Here is a 12,164-nt window from a genome sequence, read left to right as displayed (position 1 = left end):
GCAAGTCAGAATTAAAATTCAATTGAAAAAATTTTTGAACCAACTGAAAATTATCATTCTTTTAAGAAATTTCCTCTTCTAAATCAGAATCAGAATTCTTTTCAAAAAGTCCCCAGTCCAAGACAACATTCTAATTTTTTAAATTCACTGTTCCAGATCTAAATTATAATATTTTTTGAAAATTCTCGAATAAAATTCAGAATTACATATAATTGCTTTGGAAAATTACCTGTTCCAATTATTTAAAAAATAACCTCTCCCAAATCAGAATCATAAATCTTTTCGAAAATTCCTAGCTCGAAGTCAAACCTGTAACTTCTATCAAAGATTCCCCATTCCAAGTAAAAATTCCAAGTTAAAATCATATTTTTTTCAAAATTTCTCTCATCAAACTAAGAATCATATATAATTTCTTCGGATAATTATCTGTTCGTATTCAAAATCATCATTTTTCTCGAAAAATTGCTTTTGCAAGTCAGAATTATAATGCTTTTGAACAATTCCTGAACCAATTCTAAATTATCATTCTTTTAATAAATTCCCTCTTCCAAATCAGAATCCTAATTCTTTTCCAACATTCCCGGATACAAGTAAAAATTTTAACTCATGGAAAAATCACTGTTCTAGGCCCGAGTTTTAATTCTATGGAAAAATTATTTGTTCCACATCTGAATTATAACTTTTTTTCATAAATCCACTGTTCCAAGTCAAAATTAAATTTCTTTTCAAAATCCAAGTATAACTGAGAGTTATAATTGTTTTGGAAAATTCCGTATTCAAATTTAGAATGAAATATATCTCTTTCAGAATCCACTTTTCCAGATTAAAATTGCATCTCTAATATTCACTTCAGAACAATCGAATCAAAAATCTCGGTCACAGAATCAAATTCCCAGTCAGTTCTCGATTTTTCCACATTGAACTAAATTCCCGTTCATTTCCCATACTGAACCCTGAAATCTGACAAAAGTCGCATCTGGTGTCGCTTATTGAAAGTAAAGGCACGACTCAGGAAGAAAACAAAGAAGCGCAAATAGAAAAAGATGGTACGGGATATGAAAAGGGAACTTATACAAAAAAAGATGCAGCCAAGTTCTGAAGTCTTGAAGGCACTCTGGCGCATCGTCACGTAGCTAGGTTTCCTGGAGTGCCGGTTCATGGTTTCCTGTTAAGGGCAGCTTGGAGCACTGTTTCTGCAACTTCGTAATTGACTCGAAATAGAGACGAGCTTGCAAATTCCTGCCATGAAACTTTTGCACGAGGCTAGAATCGTAAATATCAAGCAAGTTCGCGACTGTTTCGTGCACCAAGGCTTCTTTCTTTGTGAGAACTAAGGAATTCCAGGGCGACCACTCGATGTTCCGTCGGAAACGTACAAGTTGCAATTTGTCAAGATCGTTACACTCCGTGATTCCGGACTTTCCGTGCCAGATGTCGTTCACCAGGTGATAGATAACCTTGAAATCCACGATAAAGACCAGGCTCGTATAGGCTCTTATCCGAGCCTCACGACGTCTCAGGTCCCGTAGCATATTCTCAAATGGCTCGTAAACAATTCTAGTACTCTTATTCCCATTATGAAGAGACATACAGTCATCGCAAAACCTAATACGCTGGTGGTGATCCAGAGAAAAGTGATCCACATCACGAAGTCTACCTGGAAATTCAAAAAATTCTAATTTTGAAATTTGATACCTTCAGGTTAAAAAGCCTCTCTTGAAAATTCAGATCTAGAGTGCCAAGGCTGATGATTGTCTGAATCGAAAGGAACTAGCCTTGAAGTAAAAAAATAGGGACACTAGAATTTTGAATAATTTTGAATTTTGTTGATATAAGGAGATAGATCTAAATTTACGTTTATCATTTTCAATACCCCCATTCTATTTCATTATATCCTTTATCTATCCACGAAAATCTTTTTCTATCTCTCTGGCAATCTTAATTCCTGCCTATCTTTTTGAATCTCTCTATCTTCTTTATATCATTCTATACTACGTCTATTGACGTCTATCAGTTTTTATCTCTTTGTTAATCTAAATTCACATTATCTCTATTGATCCCCTCTTCCCCATCTCATCCTATCCTTCATCGATCGAAGTCAATATTCTAATATCTCTCTGCCAATCTCAATTTCCGTCAGTCTTCCTCAATCCCCTCTTTTCTCACTTGTTCTATCCTTTACCTACCCACGTCAATATTTTCCGATCTCTCTGTTAATATAAATTCCTATCTTTCTTCAATAATCTAGTCTTCCTTATCTCAGCGTATCCTGCATCTATCAATATCTATCTCTTCGCATCTCTTTGTTAATCTAATTTCACGTCTATCTCTTTCAATCTCCTCTTCTCTATTTCCTCCTATCCCTTATATATTCAAGTTAATCTTTTTATTTTTTCGGTTAATCTTAACTCCCGTGTATTTTTTTCAATCTCATCTTCTCTATCTTAACTATACCACATCTATCAAAATGTATCTTTTTCTTGTAAAATTTTCTCAAACAGCTCATAAACAATTCTAGGTCTCTTGTTCCTATTATGAAGAGACATACAGTCGTCGTAAAATCTAATTCGTAAATGTTAATATAGAGAAAATGATCCACATCACAAAGTCTACCTGCAAATTTAAAAAGTTTTGTTTATGAAAATGTATTCCTTCAGATTCATAAAAAATATCTATATAAGTCTAGAGCGACCACGCAGACGATGGTAAACCGAAATCTAAATTTAAAAGAACGAAATCAGCATTTTCAAAAGGACCCTCGTTTTTGTTACTCATAAGCAGCGTAGTATAAGGCCGTTTTAGAAATCAATTATTATCTGAATTATCTGAGCTCATTGAATTCTAAATTCACGGAATTTATAATTTTTTAGGAGATTCAGAGAATTTAAGCAGTTTTAAGAATTCCGAATATTGACGGAAATTAGGAAAATACAAAAATTCAAGGATTTCAGAGAATTGACGGAATTTATAGATTTTCAGGAATTGCGAAATTTAAAAATATTCCATATTTTAACAAATTCAAGAAATGCAGAGAATTTAATGAATTTAAACAACCCAGCAAATTCAAATAATTCAGGAAATCGAGACAATTGTCTGGGTAAGCGGAAGCACCGCAGCGCCTCAATCGGCGGTATGCGCTAATTCTCGTTAGATGAGTAATGTTTAAATGCGATCCGCTTTCATTTTAAATCAAATTCACAATTATGACGATAATACAATTGTGCTTTTGTGTCGTTTTCACTGAGTATGACTCGTTGACGATAAAAATCAAGTAATTTCGGTTCTGTTTCATCTAAGATGTTACAAAAATATAATTGCATTTTCTCAGAGTTACCAATTTCACATTCAGGGTGGCCATTTTAATCAAAGAAAAAAAATCCCAGTAATTTCCTGGTTCGCAAACATTTTTCACGGCCAATGGAATTTAAAATATCAAACTATATTCTAAACATTTTTCCATATAAAGTTTAAAGGTTTCAATTCAAAAATTGAGTATTCAAATGCTCAAGGACTTACACGTATAAACTGAAAGGTACTAAGACTGTTAAATTGAACAGTTTTAAGTGAAATACAAGCAAACTGAAAAATTTAGAACTTTTATAAGTTAGAGTTTAAAGATTGAGATTAAGTTCCAAAAATATAAATCCACGTTAACATTTTCAATAGTCTAAATTAAAGAATCAAACAATGAACTTTAAACAATTTCGAAATTATATTATTTTAAGTAATTTTAACCTAGACACATTAAAAATTGAAAAAAAATTTTTAACTTAAAAGTTCTTAAATTATAAGTTTAATTAATTTTATTTTAAATACTCTAGGCAGCCTTTAAAACCTTTAAAATTTTATTTCAAAATCTTGAAAAATCTAGATGTGGTTTAAAATTTTTCCAAATTCAAAATAATTTTTGAATTGTTTGTCAGAACTTTTATGTTTATTTCAAAATGAACTGAATTTTGTCTATAATTTTTGGGAAATCCTAAGAATTAAAAAAAAATTAAATTTGAATTTATAAATAGCAATAGAACATTTATTATTTGCACAAATATTAGCAAAATATATAAACAATTTAAAATAAAATTTAGATTTTTATAGATTTCAAACAAAAAATTTAGAATTTTTTAAAGAATTGTGAAACACTACAGAAGAATACAAATTTTCTTAAGATTCTTAGGAAAATTGAAAATGATTCTTCACTTTGAAAAATTATAGCAACAGAAAGTTCAAGAAGGTTTTAAGAGATTTAAAAGATGATAAAAAAAGAACGTGGAAGACTTTCAGGATTTTATTTAATTTGCTGGATTTTCGAAAATTGCAGGAAAATTTTGATTAATTTTAAAATATATTTAGAAGATCTGAAAAAATTCTTTTAAATTACCTAAAATATTGAGGTTATGTTTACACCGGCTTCAAGAATTTATGTGAATTTGAAAACTTATAATTACCTTATGCCTATTTTAAAATTTCTTTCTGGATTAGGACTTTTGAAATAGTAAATATCTACTTTCGCTTTTTTGTTTATAAATGTATATATTTATAAAAGTATTCTAAAGTAATATCACAGTGTACCCATTATTGAAATTTCTATCTAACGAGAATTTTCGTTTGCTGCCGCTCCGAGCGCCAGCAGACATATCCGGTATCGGCTCATGGTCAGGTCCGCAGCAAATAGCGAAAATTTAAGCAAGGCAGAAAATTTATAACATTGAAAAAATTCAAGAAATTTAGAGAATTCAAGGAATTGAATGAGTTCAGAAAATTAAAGCAATTCAGAGAATTTAAGGAATGAGAATTCAATGAATTAAAGGAATTCAGAAAATTAAGGCAATTAATAGAATTCAAAAAAGTTATGGAAGTAATAAATATTTTAGAAGTTAAGAGAATTCAAGGAATTAATATAATTGCGGAATTCAAGGAATAGATGGAATTTAAAAAATTTAGAAAATTCAAGGAATTCAGGGAAAATAAATTTTTTTGAGATTTTCTGGGATTTCCAGAATTAAGAGAATTCGAGAATTGAAGGAATTCGGAGAATTCAATCATTTTAGGGAATCTATCACATTGTGAAGATCTAAAGAAATTCAAGGAGTTTCAGAAATTCGGAACATCAAAGGAATTAAAAATATTCAAGAAGTTCAAAAAATTTCAAGATTTGAGGAAATTCAAAAAATTTTAAAGCATTTTGGGAATTCATAAAATTGAAGGAATTTAAGGAGATCAGAGAATTCAGGAAATAAATTAAATTTTAGGAATTCGAAATATTTAATGAATTCAAAAAATTCCAAGATTGCAGGGAATTTACAGAATTTCAAAGCATTTCGAGAATTAAGGAAATTGAAGAAATTCAATATCAGAGAATTCAGGAGATTCAATGAATCTAGGAAGTCAAAATAGTCTAATAATTCAGGAAATTAAGAATATTAATGGCATTCAGATGATTTAGCGAAATCAGAGATTTGCATGTATTTCGAGAATTTCCAAAATTCAAGGGACTCAGCATGTTCAAGGATTACAGGCAAGGCCTACAAGTTCAGAAATTTTTGCAAGATTTGGGAATTTAAGGAATTTCAGAAATTTGTAATATGCTAGGGATTCTGGGAAATCAGAATATTCCCACATTTCAGGGTATTCAGAAAATTTATAATATTTCACGATTTCAGAGCATTAGGGGATTTAGAGAATTCAAGGAATTTTTCAACATTCAGGGAAATCAAGAAATTAAAGGAAGGGAAGAAGATTAAAGAATTCAGAGAATTCAAGGAACTTGGGAAATTCCAAAGAATACAAGGAATTTGAAAGATGCAGATTATTCAAGGCATTCAGAATATTCAGGCAATTCAGGGATATCAGAATACTTAAAAAATTCAGTAAATTAAGTAGGTTGAAGGAATTTAGAAAATTTAGGGGATTAAACAATTCCGAGAGTTTCAGGTTTTTTAGTGAACTCTAAACCTAATCTATATTGTTAAAAATAAAACAATTTTTTTCAACTTTTTTTTTTGGGATTTAAATCGAAACTATTAAATTTTGGTTGAAAGCTCATCCATTTCGTTAAAATTTAACTGTTTTTTGAAGATTCATTCTTTTTTAGTTGAAATTTGATTTTTAACTGAAAAATTAACTACTCTAGTCGAATATTCATAATTTCAGTTTGCAAATTCATCTCTTTAGTTAAACTTTGAACTGTTAGTTGAAAATCAATTTTTCAACTAAAAATTGAATTGTTTAATTTTTGATGGACAATTTAACGATTTGCTACAAAGTTCGTATATTTTGTTAAAAATTGTTTAATTCTTCAGAAAAAAAATTGTACAAAAGTTTAGATTATGTAAACCACCATAATTAGATGTAATCCAGAGTCATTATTTTGTACAGAGGTAATCCAGAGAAAGACAATACAACCCATGGTAATCCACCTACGCTGCACCGCATTTTTGGAAATTTTTTCAGCCACGTTCGAAGTTCAAAGTTAAAGTTAGAGTTTAGAGTTCAGAGGTGAGAGGTCAGAGGTCAAGTGTAAAAAGTAAAAGGTCAATGTTTCAGGGTGAAGTTCAAAGTCCAAAGGTCATAGGCATGGAGAGGGGCAAAAGATAAAAGTTGCAATTCTAAATGAGAGGTAAGAGGTCAGGAGACACAAGTTGAAGGTCAGTGAGTCAGAGTTAGAGATTGAAGCTCAAAGATCATAGACATGGGGCAAAGATAAAAAATAAGTTACAGGTCAGAGATCAGAAGTCAAGAGTGACAAGTCAAAGATGGGTGGATCAGGGTCAGAGATCAAAGTCCAAACGTGATACGCTAAGGGAAAAAGGCTGAGAGGTAAAAGGTCAGACATGAAAATTGTCCTTGGAACATACCGCAAGATCTGCAAATTCTAGTTGTTCCGTATGCGATTTCATTAGAAGAATTGGACGACTGGAATTCCGTAAGGTGGAAAGAACTTTGAACCAAGCGTAGAAAGGCAAGGTTCAATCGATTTCTCAGCTGGTCTAGCATCTGGACGTCGACATGCAACGACAGCAAATCTAATTCTTGATCAATGAGGTACTCTAGATCTCGGGAAACCTGACAAGAATGTTCTTTGGTGATTCGTTTCAGAGCAAGCAGTAAGTCAATTCGAGTTTCAATACTCGAAGGAGCTTCTGCTTTCACTAGAGACTCATACAACTCTCTGTATTCTTTAGCTTGCTGAACTTGAAGAGTCTGCACATAAATTACCCTTCCATCAGAGCCCTTCCATCTTGCCGGTTTGTCAAACTCTTTCAGCAACTCAAACTCTCTCCTCTTTTCGATGTTTCTCTTCACTTTAGTCCTGACCAGGTCTATCGCTCGAAGAAATTCCACTTCCTTTGAGAGGATGAAGCCCTGGGCAACTAACTTGGAGGATCTAAAAAGGTCACGATTCGTACGTTCAGCCTCACTAATCCGCCAGCGATCCAACACGTTATGCACCATATCGAAATTCACTTTCGGGAATTCCAGGGAGTTTTTGTCTTGGTGTGATCTGATTTCGTCTCCATGATTTGATTCCTGATCGAGAACACGGAACAATCTGGTTATTCGACGCGTAATCATTTTCCGACGATATGATCTGGAATTTTAATATTTTTTAAACTTGAAATTTCTAAATAAAAATCTTCTTTATGGTCTGTCATTCATATCTTTTTATTTGACCTAATGTGAATTGAGAATTTATACTAATCAGTAGGTATCCTGTTTTATATTATCAGCAGAATCGATAGTATAAAGTATATTCAGACTTTATAGTTTTTGCCCTATTCCCCTCTTCCTCCCTCTCAAAGAATTGATCTTTTTCCTGTTTTTAAGAAATTTCTCTTTTTGCCCAAGTGCGAACTGAGAATTGATTTCTTATTGTTGAAGGTCGAACTTTTTTGTTAAAAACTCATCTTTTTAAATGGAGATTCATGTTATTGATTCACAATTCAAGCATTTTATGGAAAATAAGTTTTATTTTTAATTTGGAATTAATTTTTCAACTGCATCTTTAAATACTCCATTTTGGTTTCATTACATTTTTTATTTTTCATTTCCGCTTAAAAATTAGATTTTTCACAGGATATTCAACTAATTCATCTTTGTTTAAATATTTATTTCTTCTAGTTAAAAACTCAGCTAATCGGTTCAAAATTCATCTTTTTTTGTTATAAATTCAAGTACTTGCTTAAAAACTCAAATATTTAGTTGGATGTTAAACTCTTTTCTTCCAAATTCACTTTCTTGTATTCATCATTTTATTTAAAAAATTATGTTTTGTTCAAAAATTTAACTATTTTGCTAAATATTTGTTTTTTATTGAAAATTGATTTTCTGATCTGAAAATTTAACGTTTCTATTTTTTGTTACAAATTGATGTTTTGAATTAAAAATTGATCTTGTCTATTATTTGATAATTCTTCTTTCTTTTTTTCAATGAAACTGTTCTTAGTTTTGAATTAGAACGTTTTTGGGTTGAAATATTAAATATTATAAGTTTCGTTCAGAATTTCGGTTTAAGAATCATTATTTTAGTTAACAATTCAACTTGCTCGTAAATTAATTTTTTGGTTGAAAATTCATATTTCCAGGTTGAAATTGAACTGTAGAAAATTCGTCTTTTTAGTTTGAAAAATTCATAATTGGGTGTAAAATTAAACTTTTTGGTTAAAAAATCAATTATTGTTAAAAACTAAATTTTTTATTGAATATTCAACCACTTTGTAAGAAGGGTAGAATATATCGTTGAAAATTAAACTATTTTGTAGAAATTTGGTTTTTCGTGACTAAAATGGATTTTTTATCCGAAAAATTAACTGTACGATTTTTTATCAAAAATTTAACATTATTAAATTGAAAATTCATGTATTTGAGAAAAAATTTATCTTAATCTTTAAAATTTATTGTTTTGGTTCAGGATTCAAAAGTTTAATTAAAAATTCTTACTTTGCAGTAGAATTCAAATGAGTGAAGAATCGTTTTTTTTGTGTGTTTCAAATGAGTTTTTTAAACTAATAATATACCGATTCCAGATTTGATTGAAAAATCGTCTTTTTTAGATAGAAGTTCAACTATTTTGTTCTGAATTCATCCTTCTTGATTGAAAATTAACTGTCTTTATTATAATTCTAATTTCTTAAATGTTTAATCATTTTGTTAAAAAATCATATTTATGTTTCCAAATTTAACTATTTTGTGAAAATACTATTTTTTATAAAAAATAGTTTTGTTAAAAATTAAGTTAAATTAAATTAAGTTAAAAATTTATACTTCATAATTTGCAAATTCAACTATTTGTAGAAATGTTTAAGTATTATGTTGAAAGTTCGTCTATTCAAGTAAAAAATTAATTTTGTTTGTTAAAAATTCGTCATATTGGCTTAAGATTTAACTGTTTGATTAAAAACAGCTCTTTTGTACTTTATTCAACTGGTTGAAAGTTCGTTTTTTCCTGTTGGAAAATAATTTTTCAAATTGAAAATGTAACTATTCTACATCTAGCTAAAACTTGATTTTTTCAGTTGAAAATTCAAATATTTGGTTGAAACTGCCTGTATTTCGATAAAAAATTGTCTTTTTTGATATAAAAAAATGATCCTCTACGTTCAAAATTCATTTTTTTGCTAGAAAATTTAATTATTTTGTTCAAAATGAACTTTTTATAAATTCATATTTTTTAGTTGAGAATTCAGCTTTTGGGTAAAAAGATTCAACTATTTTGTTGAAAATTTAATTATATTTTGGAAAACTTAATTATTTTGTTAACGTCATCAATTATAGTCGTAAAATCGACTATTTTTTTAGATTCGTCTCTTTAGTTTGAAAATACATCCTTTATGGTACGGGGAATTACTTTTTAATTAATTAAATAATTGATTACAGCTTCAAATTAATACAATAGTAATCACTAGCTTTGCTTTTTAATTGATACAATAAAAGATTCTAAGAGAAAGTTTCTCGAAAAAGCTGTAAAAAAAGACTAAAAATGACAGAGTTATAAAACAATTGGCTACATTATACCTGTAACATTTTTGTATTTTTAGAGCACTCTCCACCTCTTTGCGTGATGGTTCCTTTATTCTCAAGGATTCATTAGGCTTTAAAAATTGATCCTGCAGGTCTGGTAGGTAGGAAAAATGGGGAAATTGTGTTCCTCTGTCGCGAAATGTGGCGATACACTGGCTGCACATGTCGAGGGTTTGTGTGCTTTTGACTATTTTGAAATTCTTCCGTTTGTTCGGAAATTCCGAATCCCTCGGGTCAGTTTGAGTTCGTGCATTATGATATTCTTGATTCGTAGAGACATTTCTCCAGCCACCCAAGAAAGGCTTCTTCGATTCTGCTCGATCCTCTATTTCCACTACCACTATCATTTTTACTTCGTCAAATATATCAGCTTAAAGTACACAATGGAAAAACTTTTCCCAGACGAATTCAATCTTTTAGAAAATCTGAAATTCAATTTTATATAGGTAAAGAACAAAATTTTTATAAAATCGAATTTTTTCTGAGAAACATCACCTTTGCTCCGCTGAGAATCGAACCACAGAATTTCCGTTTGCCAGTCGGGTGCTTTCCCGTTAAGCTACCAGAGAGATCGAGAGAAGAATCCTTTTTCAGAAAGTCTGTAAAGGACTTTAAGAATTTTTGTTATTCTCTGGTAATAATACAGATTCCTTAATGAAAAATGACACTAAAAGTTGAAAACATGGTGGAATTTTTCTACGACACAATTGAGTTTTTAAAAAACTCGAAGAATAAATTGATGTCAAGTCCACTGGTTAAAAATCAATATGTTTATAAGATTAATTTTTTTCCTACGAAGCTACGAAGGGAGGAAATTAATTTCTGCACAACTCTTACAAGTTGAATTACAACGTAATTGCTTATACTGAGATTAATTTTTCGAAAAAGAAAATTATACTTTTTTTATATCAAAGCATTTTGTTATGGATATTAAAAAATACATATTATTCTTGTTCGAGAAGTTAATCTTACAACTATAAGCAATTACGTCGTAATTCAACGTATAGGGGCTATGAAGAAATTAATCTCGTCTTTTCGTTGCTTAGGTAAGAGCTTCAGCCCGGCAATCTGGAAGACCGGAGTTCGAATCCCGGCCGAGCTAGAGGGAAATTTTTTCACAACCTAAAAATCAAGATGAATATTCATAAAATATTAAATTTTGATCAGTAGACGTCAAACACTTCACATCAATTTAATACATTCACCTAGTCAACAACCATAACATAACAAAATAGTAGAATATTCAACTAAACAATTTTGTACCACAGACAATGATTTTTTAACAAAACGGTCAAATTTTCAGAAAATTAATTAAGTTAATAAGTAAATAATTCAATTCTTTATCAAAACAGATAAATTTTGAGCCAAAAATATAATAGTAGACTTTTAAACCAAAAATAGATACATTTTCTTATTGAATTCTATTAATGTGGTTTGCATTTAAGTGAGAAAATGAGAAATTTGAATCTTCAAACAAGAAAGAAAATGATAAGATTTTGAACAAAATATTTGAATTTTTAACTAAGTAGATAATTATTCAACAAAAATGATGAACCTTGAAACAAAAAAAATATGTTTTTAACATAGAGGTTTAGTATTATAGTTCAAAATTAATCTCCTTCATTGTGAATTTAACCATTTTCTTAAAAATTTTATTTCTTTGGTCACAAATAAATTTTTTAAACTTAAATATAAGCTAAGTGGTTGAAAGCTCATGTATTTCATTGGAAAATAGTATCTTTTAGTAGAAAATTTTTTTTAGTTCAAAATTCAACTATTTGGTAGAAAATTCATAAATTTTACTGAAAATTCGTATCTTGGTTGAAAATTCAGCTTTTTGTTTAAAAATTCAGCTATCCGTTAAAAATTTCAACTGCTTCATTGAAAATTTTACTTCATTTTATTTCTTTTTCTTTTTTAAGACTCGACAATCTTAGTTGAAAATTAAATTTTTTGATTGAAAATAAACTTTTTTTGTAGAAAATTTATATTTTTAGTCTGAAAATTCAATTGTTTTGTAGAACACTTATTTATCAATAATTTATCATTATATTATATGCAGCGGCATCATATTGGGTCCGCCAATTTGAATTTTGAGTTTTGATGATTTTGATATCGTTTTCGCTGCCATATTAGGTCCGCTTTTT

The 12,164-nt window shown here is 29.6% G+C and overlaps 1 protein-coding gene across 1 annotated transcript; it reads right to left on the bottom strand.

Annotated features, from left to right (window-relative positions):
* Positions 1-1,133: 1,133 nt before the first annotated feature.
* Positions 1,134-10,364, bottom strand: LOC117170079 (IQ and ubiquitin-like domain-containing protein). The gene is made up of 3 exons (XM_033356602.1): positions 10,012-10,364; positions 6,855-7,588; positions 1,134-1,657 (listed from the first exon to the last, which is right to left on the bottom strand). The coding sequence occupies exons 1-3, from the start codon at positions 10,362-10,364 to the stop codon at positions 1,134-1,136; spliced, it is 1,611 nt and encodes a 536-aa protein (XP_033212493.1).
* Positions 10,365-12,164: the final 1,800 nt, after the last annotated feature.

The sequence above is a fragment of the Belonocnema kinseyi genome, chromosome 3 (genome assembly GCF_010883055.1).
Source record: "Belonocnema kinseyi isolate 2016_QV_RU_SX_M_011 chromosome 3, B_treatae_v1, whole genome shotgun sequence".
In the NCBI taxonomy this organism is placed as follows: domain Eukaryota; kingdom Metazoa; phylum Arthropoda; class Insecta; order Hymenoptera; family Cynipidae; genus Belonocnema; species Belonocnema kinseyi.
The sequence above is the reverse complement of the archived record's forward strand: the minus strand, read 5'-3'. Positions and strand labels throughout refer to the sequence as shown.